Here is an 18,602-nt window from a genome sequence, read left to right on the forward strand (position 1 = left end):
ACTGAGTTATGAATGAACTTATAGTAGGGATTAATTATAATTCCTGAAGTTAATTATCTGTACAGTTGTTACAGTCAAGCAGAAAAAAAAAAAATCCCTAAATGCCTGGCAAAGTGCTGTTTGTCTCTATTGAGAGATGCAAAGAAGTGTTCCAGACTCTTTTTTCCCCTTTTTTCTTTTTTTCTTTCCTCTCGCTACTCATGGAATCATATTAGAATCATAGAATATTGTGGGTTGGAAAGGACCTTAAAGACCATCTAGTTCCTGTCTGTATTTCTCTTTTTCATGTAACAGTACAGATGTAGAGGCTCTTTAGGAGGCCTCTGAATTGCTTGTCAGCTCACCAATACAAAGATTCTTTTTAAAACTGAATAGTAATAAGAATCAGAAGCACATTGAGTTTATCTTCAAGAAGGAGGGATTGGCAGCTTCAACTCTTCAGTTCCATGGAGGGACTATCAGAGAGTTATTACTTCCCTTAAACCAAAGGGATAGGGTGGGCAGCAGCCCTGTCTGAGGTTGCTGTAAGCAGTCACATACATCTATTGTGGTATGAAATTATTTAAATATAAAATGGATTTAATTTTTTTTTTTAATTATGTATGACTGCTGTTAATAGGTTTCTGAGATGTTGGAATTTAGAATATTTGTCTTGATTTTTGACCATAATTCTCCTAGACCATTTCAGTATTATGCAGTGTCTTGGTCTTGTGCTGTGCCTGATAACGGGGGACCAGTGGAGTTGACATATTACCTCCAGGAAGTACTTGACAGTGTCAGGGAAGAGAAAATCTATGTATGTCTTCACTAACTACATTCTGAGTCTCAACAAAACTAAGCTACTAAATTCTGCTTTTCAGTTAAATCTCTATAATTATATGAAATTAATCTTTGTTTTATTATGTGAATTTAATAGATTGCACAATGAGTCCTCAGGCTCGTTGTACAGGGCACTACTGTAGTGTGAGAACAAACATGCAATCTGATGGAAGTGATTGTTTTCAGAAATGAAGTTTGATTTAGCAGAGTGAAGTTATTGTACTGCTGGATGGATTCTTTCTAGAGCAGGATTAGATGTTTGGAATTGAAACGATGATAGTGAGGGATAAGTCATCAGTGTAATAAACTGATGCACACCAATGGTTCCTTCTCTATCCCTACATCTCCTTGCAAAACATTGAACCTGAAGTTCAATTGTAACCAGGTATTCTGACTATATTGACACCCTAACAAATTCTTCATACCTGAAATCTGCAATTACCTGGGGTCCAGATACTGAAGTTGTACTCAGTAGTTGATAGTTCTAGGACTTTGCAGAAAATAAAGCTTTTGTGTAGCTATCAAGGTGACAAGGTGCTGATCATGGTGCATGGAAGCTTCTATCTTTTCTGTGGAGATGGATATTTTATTGCTTAACTAGACATCCTGCCTAGTGTAGGCCCATCACAGAGCCTATTACAGAACCTTTATATGGAATCTGAAACTAATATTGAAAGGTTTGGTTAATGTAGTTTTAAAAATTTAATGGACTGCTTGATAATTCTTTCAGAACGTAATGCTCCTTGCAGGAACATTTGAATATTGCAGATTTTTATAGTGGACTCTTAAACTTTATTATGTTGTCTTGACCTGCTAGCTGTATCATAGAGTCATGTTCTCTTTAATTGCAGAGTAGGTTTTATTAACCAATTTTTTTAATAGGATAATATGGCTCTTAAACCAAAGGTATTAATAGGAGTCTGTGCTTTATGTTGAAGCATTGATTTAACTAATACCAAACTATGGTGAAGGGCAGGAAGTGCTATAATTTCTGGTGTGTGGTTAAGATATGGTCACATTTGCTTGTTAAATGTCATAAGTCTGTTTTTCAAATATTGGATATAATTTTGAAAGACATTTGATATCCTGTAGTTGTTTAACATAAATATAAGTATCTTTTTAAAACCATAAAATGGAGATATGTCTTTATGTATCCTTTAAAGTGAATTTAAAAGAAATATATTAAATTTAAATTTAAAAGCTATCATTCAATACCAGTGTCAATGTATACTCTTGCACTGGTGGAATAAGTAACAAAATCATAAGTGAAAGTTAGATAAAGGTCAAATTACATATTTATGAGGGAATTGCATTTATTTTTGTGGGTTTTTTTCATGCAAGGTAACTTACATTTTGATCCACGGTGGGGAGTGGAGGTGGGGATTGCAGGCATGAAATAATTCCTTCTCTGTCTTCCTGATATAGGAGGCAGCTACAATTATAATTTTACCTATCTCAGTATACTGCAGTATCTGTTCTTTAGGCAGTGCTTGTGAAGCAGTGAAGCATATTTTTTCATATAAATGTTGGAGTGATTGGTTTGATACTTTTAAATTAAGGTTTAAAAGCCCTATGTGACAAAAGAACTATCTGAATCCATGGAAATTCTTTCTTGAGCCAGTTAAAACAAGCATTCTAGGGCTCTGTTTTGAATTCATAAGCAGCACTGTTGAATTTTTATAGTGATTTAAAACAAGATTGTTTTATAGGCCTTTTTCTGCAGGAACTGTGTCCTCAGTATTTTTTTTTCTTTAATTTGTAGGAAGAATATGTTTTCCTGATGCAAACAAACACAACATTTTACAAAATTTTCGGTTCTTACTCATTGTGGGAAAGCTTGTTGTTTACTATTATTATAACATGCTTTTGTTAATTAAATCAAAAACTAAATAGTTTAACAGTCCCTTTTGCTTTTAAAACCCATGCCTATTTTTACAGCATTTAGAGTACTTTATGGGGAGTATCTAAAGAAGGATACAACCACAATTACATGTTATAATTTCCTCAATTACCGAGATGAACTGTAAAATTGATATCTTATTAACAAAAGCTGGGAAGGGGGTGGTTTGTTTCTAATGCCTATAGTCTATAGGAATGAAGGAGAGAGTGAAACAATACTAAGAAATTAGCAGAAGGGAGATCAAAATTTTAGGCTAAATAATTGTTGAACTTCTTCATCAAATAATGGAAAACTGTGTATATTTGGTCACATTAAAAGTTGTGCAGTGCACCAAACTTATATTAACCTTGCTGTGTCATTTCTGTATTTCTGTATTCTTTGATCTGTTTGTTTTGTATGTAAAACTTTTCACTTAAAAACCAAAAAAAAAGAAAAAGAATCATGGTTGCATTGCTGGAGGCTGTCTCCTACACCTTCTTTATTGCAGGCAGTGAATGAGGATGGAGGGAAGAATGATCTTGGAATATAAGCAGTTGAAAATTACACTGGAGAAATATATTCTGTATATGCTTCAGTAGTAGAAGAGTTTGCACAATTCTGTGCAATTCACTTAACTTGACCTTTTTCATGGTGGTCTTTATTCTAAGAGCCCAACATGTGATTCTCAGAAGTGTGAAAAGTTTTAAAAATTGATACATGGACTGAGGCAGTTCGAAGTGGTGTCCTGAATAACTATGGCATTTCAGGGTGGGAGAAGGCTAGAGATAAACCACATTGACGCTCTGAAATGATGTGATAATTTTATAACAGTGATTTCTCTGTAGCAACATTCCATATCTGTGAGAAGAGATTATTAGGGTGGTTTTACCTCCTTAGGGAAATTCAAACCAGAAAATCATGATTGCAAAGTTCCGTGATGCCTCCACCATGTTCAGCTATGGTTTGTCAGCAGAGGTTGGACATGTCAGATTTTATTGGTACATCTTACAATGATATTTCTGATAAAAGAGTAACACTGAAAAAACAGGAATTCTGAGGGCTACTTTGGAATGTTCTATCTCTTCAGCTCATCTTCATCAAGGTGTCTTCCACCCTAAATAGCCTATTGATCTCCAGTCTCAATATTTTTGTTGTGTATATTTTTAAGTTCTTTAACTTTTTTGTGGGTTTGAGTGCCACCAGCAACAGAGATTTAGTCCTACAGGATAAACTTGCCTGTTTGCTGCTAAAAAATTCAGCAGAGTGAAACATTTGGCTGGATCAGACTATGCATATACAGAGTATGTAGAATATAATTCCTACAGTTGCAGGGTCTTCCCTTCAAAAACCTTGAATAAGGTAGTTTGCTTTTTGTCTAATATTTTTTCTTCTAATCTGTTTACCAAAACACATATAATGAAAATATTCTTTGGAGGGTTGATTCAGAAGCTGTAATGCACAGTGATTTAATGTGTGAGAATTTATGCAATTTACTTGCACCGCATATTTCTGTTAAGTCATTTAAGCCAAGATATTTTCAGGATTAAGACTGTAAACTCTTTACACTCTATTGCACTTCCTCTAGGTGATTTTAATTCTTTTTGCAAATGGTAAGCACTATTTCTTCAGCAAAAGCAAAGCTTGATCAAGACTCAGCTAAGGAATGGAGCAGAATTGTAGTTGAGACAAAGGAGCAAATTTTCACTATTTCATACTTAATGTATTCCTTTGGAAGTATTTAGGGAGTTGTCTTCATAGATATTGATTTACTATGCACTGCCTATCAGAAAAATAATGGAGATGGAATATTGAGAATATCAAACATCTCCAGTGATAACCAGGGTTGACTTAAAGGGTGTGTGAAGCTTCTATTAACTAATTTTTGAAACAGTAACACTTAATTATTGAATGCATTCTGAGTCTTCAGCAAATATCCCATAGGCACACTGATCTTTTATGGAACAATACCAGTACTTTTACCTGGGTTTACACTGTCTGTGAATACTGTTAGTATTTAACCACACTGTAAACTTCAGGCAGAGGTGGTAAGCCAGACTATCTCTGATCTGTCTCTTCCTTCTACTTCCCCATGTATCATCCAGGTTTACAAATCCCTGGGAAAAGAGACATTAAAAACTACACTTTGAAAATACACTGAAAAATATTTGGGTGCCAATTAATCACTTGCATTGTAGTCTATGCACTCTGTCATTTGGTGGGGACAAGATTGGATCCTAAAGAAGAGTTCTCAACCCCCCAAGAAATAATTTGTTTGCTGCAAAGCAACAAACCTATTTCTGAAATTTAAACAAATCAATGCTGTTTTACAAAAACTTTATGCTTCATGACTTCTAAGTGCCTTGTCTCTAGAAGTTTTTATTATGTAAAATTCAAGCTGCGATTAGTTTGTAAAAGTTTGATATGTTCCCCATTTTGAAGGACGAGAAGATAGTTCAAAGATCTTTGAGTGCATGACAGCAAATCTTTTATGTTTTCTACCTGCTTGGCATGACAGTTTTGAAGTGTTTAAAGTACAATGGTGTATGAACACCTTTGGGCACCTGAAATCAAAAAAATTATATATTTCTGACTGTGAATGCAAGATTTCTCTGTGTTCCCTCCTGTGAGACTGATGAGCATTTTTATTTGTCCCACAGGGGTTGTTCAGAACTTTGTCGTATACCCATGGTGGAATACAAACTTGACAGTGAAGGCACCCCATGTGAGTATAAAACCCCTTTCAGAAGGAATACCACTTGGCATCGGGTGCCGACTCCCGCTGGGCAGCCTCTCTCTCGTGCCTCTCCAATCCTAGGAACATCTGACAGACTGCAGTGCCAGCAGCTTCTCCAGCAGGCTCAGACAGCCATTCCTCGTAGCACTTCCTTTGATAGGAAACTGCCAGATGGTGCAAGGTAATACACTCTCTGCTTAATGCCTGTCACCTTCCCAATGTGTATTACTGCTGAAATCTCTGCTTTCTAGAACGTTGGTGTCTTGTTTTTTAAACCTTGTTTTATTGAGTTTTGACAGTCATTTTAATTCTGAAGTTGTATTAAGTAGCATTCACTGGACCAGTCTGCTTGAAACAAGTGACTTTTGGTATGTAGGCTGAGGATCCTACTGCTGAGGACAGCTGACCTTTCCCTTTAGTCCCAAAATATGAAGTGGGAGACTGCCTTATAATTTTTGGATCTTAATAATGTCCTGTTCCCCACCTTTTGGAAGAATATTTAAACAAATAATGAGTGTAAATAAAATGAACTCATTCCTTTAAAAATTAATTATCTAATCTCGTTACCAAGGTATTGGCGTAGTTTCAAAGGGTTCTGTAACTCATTACCAGCCCTTATGCTTTGCTTTGCCTTTAATTAAACAAAGCAGAGCTTGGGATTTGAATATGTAACACCTCTTAGATGATGGGATGGTGTTCTTAAATGTTAGCTCTGTTCTAATTTAATCATAATTCTTCATAAAATGGAACTTTGTTTTTAAAGATAAAAATTTGCAAATACATTTGACCTTTGAATTATTTAGAAAAAACATATGTCTTGAGCAGAACTCTGTCCTTTATTGTTTATAATTATTTTGGCTGATGCCTTTATTGGATGATATAGTTTTAATTTCCAAGGAAATAATTACTGCATGTTGCAAATAACTGAGTGATACAAAAATCTGAAATACTGGTCTTAAATGGGTTTAAAATAATTCTAGATGAAATTATTAAATGCCACTACCAGTATATTGACTATCTTATTTAGTAGAAAAGAATTAATGACGTTTTACATGGAAACGTACACAAGTAATAGTAGCATATATTTGAAAATAAGTCACATTCATTGCCTGGGGAAGGATGACTCCCAGTTATGACTGTTTGATAATTTGTGTTCTCCTTCTCCCCTACCCCCATCTCTACCCCCTGAAAAATTGAGAGGTTCATTTCTGTAAGCATTTAAGTACCATTATAGAATTTAATCTTTACCTAATACCTTGTTAATTAAATTCTCAATAACATCTAACATAAGGAGACACTATATCAAATGTCTAGAAATACTTCAGCATTTATGAAGCTTTATTAAGCATACTGTATGCTGATACAGAAAAAAAATAAAGCTTTCTGACATGCTACTCAATTCCAAAAAGACTTCACAAACATAAGCTGCACTTCTCATAACACTCAGCAAAGCATGTGAAAAAATGCTTAGACTGAGTCTACTCTTATCATGAAGAAATTTCTGTGTCACTTAAACACAACATGTGCAGTGCAGAAGTGCTATTCTGGGAAAGACATGATACAGAGTATAAATAATGAAAAAACAGGAAAATTGTGGATTCTGGCATGTAGATCTTGAAACAGAAAAGTACCTAATTGGCAAGGTCTTTCCACATGGGAAGAGGCATTGTTGATGATTTGGCAGAGAGATGACCTTAAAGCAGAAGAGTTTGAATTAAGGTGGATTAGTACTTACAAGTAGTCTTGCAAGGGTGAAAGTGTAGACTCAGGCTAGGAAAATGATGAAGAGATTTTAGAGGGTCAAATACCCAGTATCTGTTTAAGAGTGCAAGCAGGGAGAAGCAGGTTGATAAAACAGGGAAGATTTAACTGCCGATCTGAAAATGAGCTAAGGGTGAAGTCAGCAATAAAAGTTAGAAATCAAAAGAGGAAGAAGCAGAAGAAATGTGGACTGATATAGTAAGAAACTTAAGCAGCAAAAATCTAACTACTATAATGACATATAATACTTAGGTGCCTAGTCTCTGGAGGGAAATTAGAGACTGAGAGCTGAATGCTTATGCTCCTAATACAGTTCCTGAGAATTAAGTGTTTGAAAAGGCAATCCAACTATTTTGGTGTGATCAAGGAATTTCCTCTACTTAGTCACTTAGAAATACAAGGTTATCCTTAAGTTCTACTCCTGTTTTCACAAAGTGGCTAATTCTGTGACAGCTACTCATAGCATGTGCCTAAGTGAATCTTTAGGCAGACTCACTCTTCTGATTTTTGCACCAAGTCTCCACATGCTTTTGTCCCTGAGTCACATTTGCAGGCAGTGCATCCTATCACCTGGAGTCTGGAATCCATTCCTGAGAGCAGATGGTTGGAATTTTTGTGTGAAGGAATTGTGTGAGGCAGTCATTGATGGGATTTCTGTGGTTCTCCTTTAGTGGCCACTCATTGTTTACTAGGCTAAGGCCTTCACACTTGTCCAGCAAATGGCAGGAACAGCACAAAGCAATATCCTGACTTTGAGGACCATGTCCTAACTATCAGCCTGGAGGGTAGAAACACATGGGATCATAATATATCCATTCCTTAATGCTGGGTCACCTAATCTGTGCTCAAAATGCATAATTGTTGGCAGTAATTACAAGTTCATGGAACTGAATTAAGCTGTAGCCTATTGACTACTTTACTTAATTGAGAGAGGTTCAGTCCTGTCAGTACTTCTCAGGGAAAGACATGCTGAAAAATAAGGTACTACATTATTTATTGTACATTGGTTATTAGACAAAATGTAACACCTAATGTCTTTAAAAAACAAAATATAATAGCTACTATCTTTAAAATACTCAAGCTGAACAGTAATGTTGCTTATGAAAAGGTCATGTTCTTGGGAAAGTGTTTTGCATAAAGAAAATCACACCTCTTCATTTCCTCCCTGAGTACATGCATCCATTCCTACATGAAAAAGAAAAGGGGGGAGAGAAAAGAAAAAAAGATAAACACAGGGAATTGAATTCAAGATGATGTCAAGATAATTGAAGGAAATTGTGTTGCAGTTATGGAATGAAGTGCACAGAAGTGAAGGAAGTGATCAGATCCAAATTTAAGCATTAAATTTCAGCTGTCTGGAAATCTAACAAAACTGCTTAGAGACATTGTTAAGACATGAGGCTTAAAAGTGTAAATAATTAAGTACAAAATAATACCCTTGAAATTTTTTTCTTGTTGCTTTTCTATGTCAAAGGATTAATAAAATAAAAATTTTAGAAGTATCTTCCAATTTTACTAGCTTTAAAATTGGAATAAGTATCAAGAAACTAACAATCATTTCTGATCCACTATGAGAGCTTCCCACACATGAATTTAGAGACCTAATCCAGCTGCTCTGACTCCTGAGTAATCCCACTTACTCAGAACTAAAGCCAGATCTAGTGAAAATAGGATTTGGCACTTAGTCTTTCTCTTTTTGTGCCTTTTTATATATTCAGTTGGAAATATTTTATTTGTGAATAAATACTATACTTTTAAACTTCTTGTTAAAGTTTTATGAAATTGAGATTAACCTTTTATATTTCCCAGATGGATGTAACTAATTGTTCATACTTCATCTGTATTATTTATGAAAATGAATGTGTTTGATAAAAGAAGCACAGCCCAGTTCAAATCTGAAACCCCACAAATACCTCAGTGCACTGTTAATGACTCTAAAATCAACATTACAGAAGTTCTCCAAGCAACCAGTCCTCATCCAGTGACCCAGGACCCAGCGGGAGCAGCCACTGGAGACAGCAAGTGGGATATGACGGGTATTGGTGATTTTAAATTTTTTAAATTTAAATCTTGAAAGTGCTCCCATGCATCTTATTTCTTAAGCAAAATTTGTATGGGACTTCTAGAGTTTTTTTCCAAACACTGTTAGTATCTTTTAGGATGTACAGGTTTACTGATCTTTGATGTAACATGCATGCAACTGTAATTTTAAAGTCATCCTACTTTAACTCTTTAGGATCATATTTTTATATTCAGATAAATGAGAAATGGTTCTTAGGTTTATTTTCCCAGTAAAAGGCCAGAAATCAGCTAGTATAAAACTAGAATAAAATAATAATACTTCCCCCTCCTGCTTCAGAAAGAAGGTGTTTGACTAAAAAAAAAAATCTCTATGGTCTTCAAAGGTTTTGTTTCCTATGTTTGTTTCAGTGACACCCATTCCCTAGTATGTGTCTTCAAATAGTAAGAATTTCAGTCTCTTCTTCCTAAAAGGCTGTGCATAGATGGTCCTTTTGCATCCCTATTAATCCCTTGGTACTGAAATTTCAGTATATCTATATATAAAATACCACCCCAATATAACTCGTGTTGTAAGAATATTATTTGAGAGATCTGTTCTAAACTGCTTTAAATTTATGACTTTGTTGTGTATGTACAGTTGCTGAAAACACTCCTGTTACAAAATGTTGAGCTATGGCAGTATCTATAACAGAGTAATATAAAAGCATTCCAGACTTGCCAAGTGGCTTTCAGAAGCTACTTTTCAGGAAAAAAAAAAAAAAAAAAAAAAGTGAATATTGAAAGCATCATCTTGACTATTTGAAGCTTATTAATGCTTTGGCATGATTGATTGTGGATAAGATATTCCATGTAGCAGATATATATGCAGTATCTTGTAGACTCTTCAAGGAATTTCACATAACTCAGTGAAATCTCTGGCAGCTAAATAGAACTGTAGCTCTTTTTTTTTTTTTTTTTTTTGACAGTCAACTCATCAAAATGCATCTTGTGTCATTTTTTTCCAGAACAGTTATTTCTAATAACAATTTAGGTTTTAGTTTGTTGCTTTGTGAAATGTTTAAACTTTTGCAGTATAATAGAAAGCAGTGGATCTGGTACACACTTACACATTCTCAGTGTGAAACCCTGCAAAACTATGATTACTTTCTGTGGGGCTTAGATCACAAAGAGGTTAAACCTATATTACTACCATGGTTCTTCATTGCAAAAGCCTTTGAGTATATAGCTCCAATAATACATTTCTTCTTAAAGTTAAGTGTCTTCTTGGCATGCTCACACTTAAAATTTAACAGTGTGTTGTTTAAAAAATTGCATGTAAATATTTCTGTGCAGACTTTGGAAATGTTTGGGAATGATGATTATTTTTAAAAGTCACAAAATACTTGATTTTAAGAGTAAAAATTGGTGTAGTTCATAATGTAATTAATCTTACAGGATAAAAGCCTTAACAGCTTAATTTTCTGCTTACATTAAAAGATGCCAGTCCCCTTTACTCCATGAACATCACCAAGGTTCAGGCTCACTGGAGTGTGAAGGAGGCAGAGAACGAGAGGAAACTTTGGAAGGAACTAGACATTCTGGTAATAAAACCCACTGTATCTTTCAAGTGCATGTTCTTTGCAATGCAGTGCCTGTTGAAATGCAGCCACCTCCCCATGTGGAGGTTGGACTCACTGAGAGCACGTGATGTGACAGTGAAAGCGGGGACTGCTATGACATCTGTGCAGATACCTGTGTCTGATTGCAGAGTGTGCAGGTTTGAAACTTGTGCTGAGTCGTGTGCCTTTCTCCATTGTTTTTGGCAGAAGCCAAGTGGCATGCACCATCAACCAAAGTCCTGAGCTCCTACAAAGACCGAGCTTTACAGAAAGAAGGCAGTGGCAAGGAGTCGCCAAACAAACTTTCACATGTAAGTCTTTTCCTTGGATGTAATTCAGAACTCTAAAACCAAACAAACTCCAAAATAGCAACAACAAAAATCTACTCTGGACTTACAGAAATAAATCTTAAAAGTACATTTTAGTAATTTATGAAGACCGCTGTGTATTTTGGGAGGCAAATATTATGCTCACCCAGATGTGGGTTGAATCAAGTATACTTAATCTGTGTTTACAAACTCAGAATTCCAAGAGGGCTTGGGTCTGGGGCATTGAGGAGATAAAACTAGTATAGTCTCCACTCAGCTGTGAGTTTACATCTTCATTTATATTGGCTTGTTTAATCTGTGCAGTATTTAATTACCCTTTAAAAGAAAATAAAATTATATTTAGCATACTGCTTTTCATCTTATGTGAAATACCTATGGAGTGTAATTATCAATAAGCACTATAAAAATGTAACTTGTGTGTTGGGAATTCTGAACAGATTTTCTAGTCTACCTTGTTTAGTAGCTTGTCTTCGGTAATGGCAAAATCCTCAACAGCCTAGTGATGGAAAGTACATAATGTTTGTTACCTGGAAAATTTGCTATATGGATAGGAGTCTTTATGCTGTTTGCGAATTTACATTTTATGTGTGAGCAACAGCATCACCTAGCATCTGATAGGAGAGGGATCTCATGAAAAAGTTAGTCACCTTCCCATTTATAGCCTACCTAATGGAAGTCCATTTGCCCTAGCAGAAGTCCATCTGCCTTTTTTCTGGCTACTGTCACAGACATAAGTTACTCCAACTTTCTATAAAATTTATTTTTAAAGGTAAAGAAAACCCCTGGACTTTATTGGCACAAAAGTCTGATGTAATTATTCCACTTCAATAGCCATGCTTAGTTTAGGGCCTTATGACTTAAGTTACTTTCATTTGGTACACACACAATTGGCTTCAATTTAACTAGCCACACATCCAATTGGATTTAATCCAATGAGCTGCATATTTCAGCCACACTGAGAAAAAGCCAACAATAATTCAGTCCTTGGTGTTTTTCAGATTTGCAGTAGAGCTTGTTTAAACAAATGATAACCAAGGCCTCTAGCTTTAACAAATACTTATTTTAACTGTTCAGAAATGCAATTTTATGGCTGCTAAGCAGGTCCTATAATCAGAAAATTCAATTCTGATTTTAAGATTTGCGATAGAAGATGGAACTAGAGCCTTTTTATTTGCAGTGACATCAACCTTTAATGTGTCTAGCCAGCTGTGCAATTCATTTCACAGAAACTGGTGGTATAATTGGCTCTTTTCATACTTTGCAGTTATATGATAGCATACTGTAAAAAAAATAATGAAATGGTCTTTGAATGGCACAAATGCAGTAATTTATATGAAAATAGATCTCTTACTATTTAATTTGAGGGGGATGTCTTTTGGTTTGTTTTCTTGTTGTTAAGATTGGGGACAAAAGCTGTTCAAGCCACTCCAGCAGCAACACCTTATCCAGCAATACATCCAGCAACAGTGATGAGAAGCACTTTGGTTCTGGAGACCTGATGGACCCCGAGCTGCTCGGATTAACGTATATAAAGGGGGCTTCTACGGACAGCGGGATCGATACGGCTCCCTGCATGCCGGCTCCGCTGCTGGCCCCTCTGCACCTGGCTGGCAGCAGGGCTGGGGTGCACTGCCACACGGAGCAGTGGACGGAGCCTTCGGAGGCTCCGGGGCCAGACGATGATCCAGCAAAGATCTACGCTGTCCATAGCTATGCCTCTGCTATCTCCACCAGCCATACGGCCGAGGGCAGCATGGGAGACCTGAGTGAAATCTCCTCTCATTCCAGGTATGTGTTTCTTACAAACTAGGGACTTATAGGTTAACATACAGATAACTTTTATGTTGGTTTTATTCTATTTACCCTTCTTTGAAACTGAACTTAAAAATATTTTGATGTTTTTGTTGTATTTAAATGCCTGTATGAGCAGTTTTCAAGTAATTTTTGATGAGTCTGCCTGGAAAGCATAGCCAGACCTCCTCCCAGATCTTATGGAGGCCTTATAGATGACCTGTGCAAATTGCTTAGGTTTTTAAAACTGGGAAACATACCTAAGTAAAAGAGACATTTGCACCTAGAACTTATTTCATATACTTTTGGTTTGCTGAGGGAGATCAGAAAAATTTATGATGGACAATTTTCGCATATAGAGAAAATGCATTGCATACCATCCCCCCTAATTTACATTATTCTGGTGTATGCTTTGCAGTTTTGCTTGTTGAACGGCATTTATGATTGATTTTCAGCTTTTTTTTTTTGTTACCAGTGAAACGTGTACATGGTACATCTGTTGTATATCTTGTTGAAAGTACACTTTTATAGCTGGTTGCCTTTATCTTTCAGTTCCCATTTTATGGTGACTTTGAAATTGAAGCTTTGGTCTATGTGTTAAGGTTTTTACTCTGTAAAGGATAGAAGAAATTGTTTGTTCTTATTTCCCTCTGATTTTCCTGTTTTCAGTGTCCATCAGTACAAGAAAATAACCAAATAATCCCTTCTATACTGGTTTCCTTATATGCTTGACATGAGTGAATTTGTATTGTATGGTTATTTTGAAGAAATTTATTCTTCAAGGAAGTGTTTGCTTTAATTTATTTGAAATAGGCTTTAGAGTCTTCATTTAAAGTATGTCTTCGTGCCTACTACTGCTATTATTAATAATAAAAGAGTCTGTTAAAATTATACAGAGGACTGTCTTGTTGAACTGAAATTTATTTCTGTTAAATTTGCGGGTAATTTAATATTAGTATGTCTGATTGAAAGGCACAGGCTAATCTTGCATCAATTGGAAAAATTATTGTGAAATGGAAAAGTACATAGGTTTTATGATTAGGGAGATATTTGAGTAATTCCCTATGTAGTTCTTTATGTAAATGTGTGTGTACATATTTACTTAAAATTGCACAGACAAATTGAGTATATATATATATATATATATATGTAATTTAGGCTTTTAGTTTTGATTCACATCAGTTTGCATTGGCATTTCAGCAAGCTGAATTCCATGCATTGTTTGCTCTTGAAACTCATCACAATTCTGTTCTCAAAGAGCTTTAACGCGTATAGAGTTGGTGTTTAGAAAATTATTGTGCCAATTTTGCTTCATTGATTTTAACCTTCAGCAAAACTTAACTGTGGTAATTATTGCTGCATACCAGGCGAAGTGTTTCTGATTTGTTGTTGCATAGCATGTTTAATTTTTCCTTTTGTGTGTTTTGTTCACTTTTCCAGTGGGTCACATCATTCAGGAAGCCCATCAACGCACTGCTCTAAAAAGAGTGGCTCCCTAGATACCTCCAAAGTTTATATAGTGTCACAGAATAGTAGTCAGCAGATGTCTGGTTCGATTTCAAAATCCTACCACAGACAAGGAGCAGTGAGTAAATATGTCATTGGATGGAAAAAATCAGAAGGAAGTCCTACACCTGAAGAATCTGAAGTTTCAGAATGTCATGAGTAAGCACTCTGTTTTATTTTGTTGGGGGAAGAAGGGTAGTGAAAATCAATTTTAAAATAGGACAGAAAAAAATTACAGATTCTGATTTGCCTTTAAATGTTTAGGGGTTTTTTTTCTGTAATTTTATGTGTCTAATGAAGCTTAAAACTGGAATAGTTCATGAGAAATGTGTTGTCTTAGGTGGAAGAAAAAGGCTTGAACTCAAAGGAAAACATGCAGTATCTCAAATGTAGAGAGATAATATTTTCACAGTGGTGTATCCGTAAAAAGTAATGTTTGGATCTGCTGTTTGAAGTTTACCTTGAAATTCCTGCTGGCTTCAAAATCATTGTAGTGGATAATGTCCTTGCTTTCTTTTTTTGGTGCTGTGTCTCAATAAACTATAGCCAGCCACTGTCTATCTCAATAAATTGACCAAATGGCATGTAGTACCAGATGTAACATTTTCAAATGTTTAATTTGGATTATTCTTTGTTTAATGGGAACGGGTTATTTTTATCTAATACCAAATTTTGGATATGTGTGTGTATTTATGGCAAGAGTATTATTTAAAAATATATGCTAGAATATATATGCTATGAAATATGAATCTGAAGTAAAGCTCTTAAATTCCTAATTTTCAAAAGTAGAAGGGGTTACTACCCTCCTGTCCTGGTTAACATAGAGGTGATTTTGTTTCTCCCCCACAATGTTTTAATTACATAAATTGTTTGGTCATAGTAGTATTTAAATTATAGTGGACTATCCTCAGTGTTTCCCACAGGTTTTTTTTTATTTTGAAATCAATGAACTACTGAAACAATGCTTCCTTGTTTTGAATGGCAGCCTTAAAATAAAATTGCATCATGAATCTGGGTATTTAGACTGAAACAATGGCAATTTAGAAAATTATCTTCGAAATATAGTTCTGTTAATGAACTATGAATTTAATATGACAACACTTCCTATATAAAAAAATATTTTCAGATTTTTCTGTGGCATACAGTATTGCCTCACCTCTTTCTTTCTAGGAAAACTCTCTATATCACAGTGAGGAAATATCTCTCTGAGGATAATTATATTGAAATAAAATAGCATCTCTAATTAGCAGTGATGATGAATATCAGGTCAATTGCTGAATATTGTGCCACTGTAGCTTATAATTCACTGAGAATTACACTTTACCATAGCAAAGCTTATTTTCTCTGTACTGAAGACAGTCACTGATGAGGCTGCACTTGGCAGAGCAATGGCTTCCAGTGTGTGTTCTCTGTGAGTTGGAGTCTCCAGTTCATTCCATTGCATTCTCAGAGCAAACCTGTTAAAGTCCTGTCTCTCTCACTGGAAGGAGCTGAAAGTTAATAATTCAGTTTGACAGTCTTTTGTTCACTGTAACTAGATTCTTATGTACTGATAATTAAAGAAGACACCTGTTTATCTAAATAGCTTTATGAAATTGCTGATTATAAAATATACTTAAACTGGGCAATTGATTGCCAATGCACTTCCAAACATTGCTGTGATGACCATAGTAACTTTACCAGATTGTGAAGCTGGATGCAATATTGTACTATAAAATATTGATTTTTTTACATTTGCTATGGAAGTAAAAGTTAAATTATTTAATGATGGACCTTTGAAAATGTTGAAATAAATATAACTTTTGTATTGATAGAGAAGTGTGGTGTTTAAAAAAAAGAGAGGCGTGATAGGAGAAATAAGGATTATGCTTTTTTAAATTGTTCTTTAGTATTCCTAAACTCCATTTCTCAGTGGTTTAAGAATTTCATTTTGTACACACAAACAATTTCATAAAGGTAAAGTGATAAAAAAAAAAATTCTAAACAGTGTGCTGTGTCAGGAGATAATTCTAACAATTTTCACTTTGACAGAAAATGATTGCAGTCTTCAAATCCAATTTCTTGCTAAAAACATCCATTTTCTCAACAGAGTGTATGATGATATTGATGCTGTGTCTGCATCGAGTCCACTCCAAACTTCTGTCAGGAATGCTATTGTTGAAAGCCAGCAAGTCTTGTCCAAAGAAGATTTTCTGAAGTTGATGCTGCCAGACAGCCTCTCTATGGAGGAAGGGAGAAGAAAGGTTGGCTACATTCTTTGGCTCTATGTGTTTCAGTCTTTCAGTAACCTTAGAAATGGGTTTCTGGTATGCCCAAAATTGCTACACAGAGTGCAATATTGTTTTGTACAAGCTAAGTTTATTGTATGGGGATGACCATAAGTCCCAAAATATCATTTTCCGCAAGAATGGGAAATGTTAGTTTGATAATTATCTATAAAATCCAGTATTAATTTAAGTATGTCTTTGCTTAGCTTGACCAGAGGTGGGTGTAGGTTGAGCAACTTCATTATAATTTGGAAGGTTAAAAGTGACATTTTCAAGGAAGGAGGCCTAAATTTGTACATCTTGTGTGATATTAAAACACATGAAGCCCACTTTCCTCTGCCCTGTAATAGTACTAACAATTCTGCTGGAAATCCAAGTCAGCTTCATGTAGGTATCAGTGGCAGCTTCTCAGAAGGCACAATTGTCAGTGCTACTGGAGAGCCTGGATCTAATCTTTAGAGTATGAAGACAGTTGGTAATGCTTAATAGCTCACAGTAAGTGGATAGTGATCTTAAAATTTGCTGCTCCCCAAAGTAAATGGTTCTGAATGCTATGCTTAATGTGGAATAAAGAACAAAGAATTAAATTACTTGAGATATTTGTCACACTTCCATATTAAGTCAATGCTCTCTTAACCCGCTGTGTTTATACAGTATGCTAAATAGCATAATCATCGTGTCTTAAAAAAAGTAACATATGGGAAACTTTTAAGTGCAGAGTTGAATTTAAAATTCAGCTCATATATGTTTTATAATATGAGGTATGTTAAGTGTGCATTATATATGCTTGAATTTTTGTGGGCCAGGTCCTAGAGGTTTTTATGATTTATGATTGATACAATAATTGCAGGGGTTTTGTGAAGATTCCAAGAACTGCCAGTGTTTCTGGCTGCTTAAATAAGAATCAAGAAAGAGAGGGGAGGTGTGGCTGAGATAAATGACTGCTATCCCCTTCCTCTCCAAGGCACCTAAACAAAAGTTAAGGAAGTGAGACCATGGGCCCTGACCCACTGGGAGCCCCAGCCACTGGGAGCTGGCAGTGTACAGTCAGTGGCTGTGCCTACATGCAGGGTAGTACCTTGATATTGGTGAGCCAGTTACCTTTGACAGTGAAGTCAGAAATTAATTTCCTGAATATGTGAGGTTCTACGCTATATTCAGTGTTTGCAAAAGCTATTTCTCTTAAGCATTTGTTCTGCATAGGGAACATGGAACGCACAATTAATTACAAAGAAACATGTAACTCTTGTATGCAGGACAAAATAATTAAGGCATTAACTGTGCTTTGTAGATGCACTGAAAACTGTTTGCACTGATGAGAAATTACTAAGTGGAATGGTCCAGCTTTACAATACAGGAGCATCTTGTTTTACTGTAGCTATTTCAGTTGTGGTCGAAGTAATTTTTTGAAATGCGTAAGCAGTTTTCACTGATCCCTGTTACCCTCTTTTCTAAGCCTGTTATGTGATATCCAGAGAGATGCAGAGTCTCAAGTAATTTTTATCATCCAATGAATTATGTGGCAGCATATATCAGTTCAGAATGTTTAACAGTAAAGCATGGTCATTTCAAATTAAAATCAAACAGTTCTGTGTATAGTCTTGCATACATGTTTGCCAGAGTTGGTAACCTTATATACACTTCTGTAAAATGTTGCTCTCATAAGGCTGTGAAGTTTTCATTTAACATTTCATTGTTGCTAAAACTGCACGGTATCTGATTAATCCAGGGTGATATGTTCCAAAATATTGAGAGGAAATCTGAATATTTAATTCAGTAACACTTTTGAGGCCTCAGTAGATCTGATATGGCAGAAGAAATCTCTTGTCTTCTGTAGTGGTTCAAGAATTCCAGAGTGCCTGTCCAGAAAAACACTCCCAAGAACTGATGATGAGG

The 18,602-nt window shown here is 35.5% G+C and overlaps 1 protein-coding gene across 7 annotated transcripts in view; it reads left to right on the forward strand.

Annotated features, from left to right (window-relative positions):
- Positions 1–18,602, forward strand: part of SIPA1L2 (signal induced proliferation associated 1 like 2) — a 129,863-nt gene that overhangs the window by 94,875 nt on the left and 16,386 nt on the right. For all 7 annotated transcript variants that reach the window (XM_021527120.4, XM_085576789.1, XM_085576792.1 and 4 more), the window contains 7 exons: positions 5,356–5,613; positions 9,146–9,229; positions 10,692–10,795; positions 11,021–11,124; positions 12,542–12,930; positions 14,374–14,598; positions 16,529–16,682. In XM_021527120.4, coding sequence (XP_021382795.1) covers positions 5,356–5,613; positions 9,146–9,229; positions 10,692–10,795; positions 11,021–11,124; positions 12,542–12,930; positions 14,374–14,598; positions 16,529–16,682 — 1,318 coding nt within the window. The remainder of the gene's footprint in view (positions 1–5,355; positions 5,614–9,145; positions 9,230–10,691; positions 10,796–11,020; positions 11,125–12,541; positions 12,931–14,373; positions 14,599–16,528; positions 16,683–18,602) is intronic.

The sequence above is a fragment of the Lonchura striata genome, chromosome 3, assembly GCF_050655825.1.
Source record: "Lonchura striata isolate lonStrDom1 chromosome 3, ASM5065582v1, whole genome shotgun sequence".
Lineage (NCBI taxonomy): Eukaryota > Metazoa > Chordata > Aves > Passeriformes > Estrildidae > Lonchura > Lonchura striata.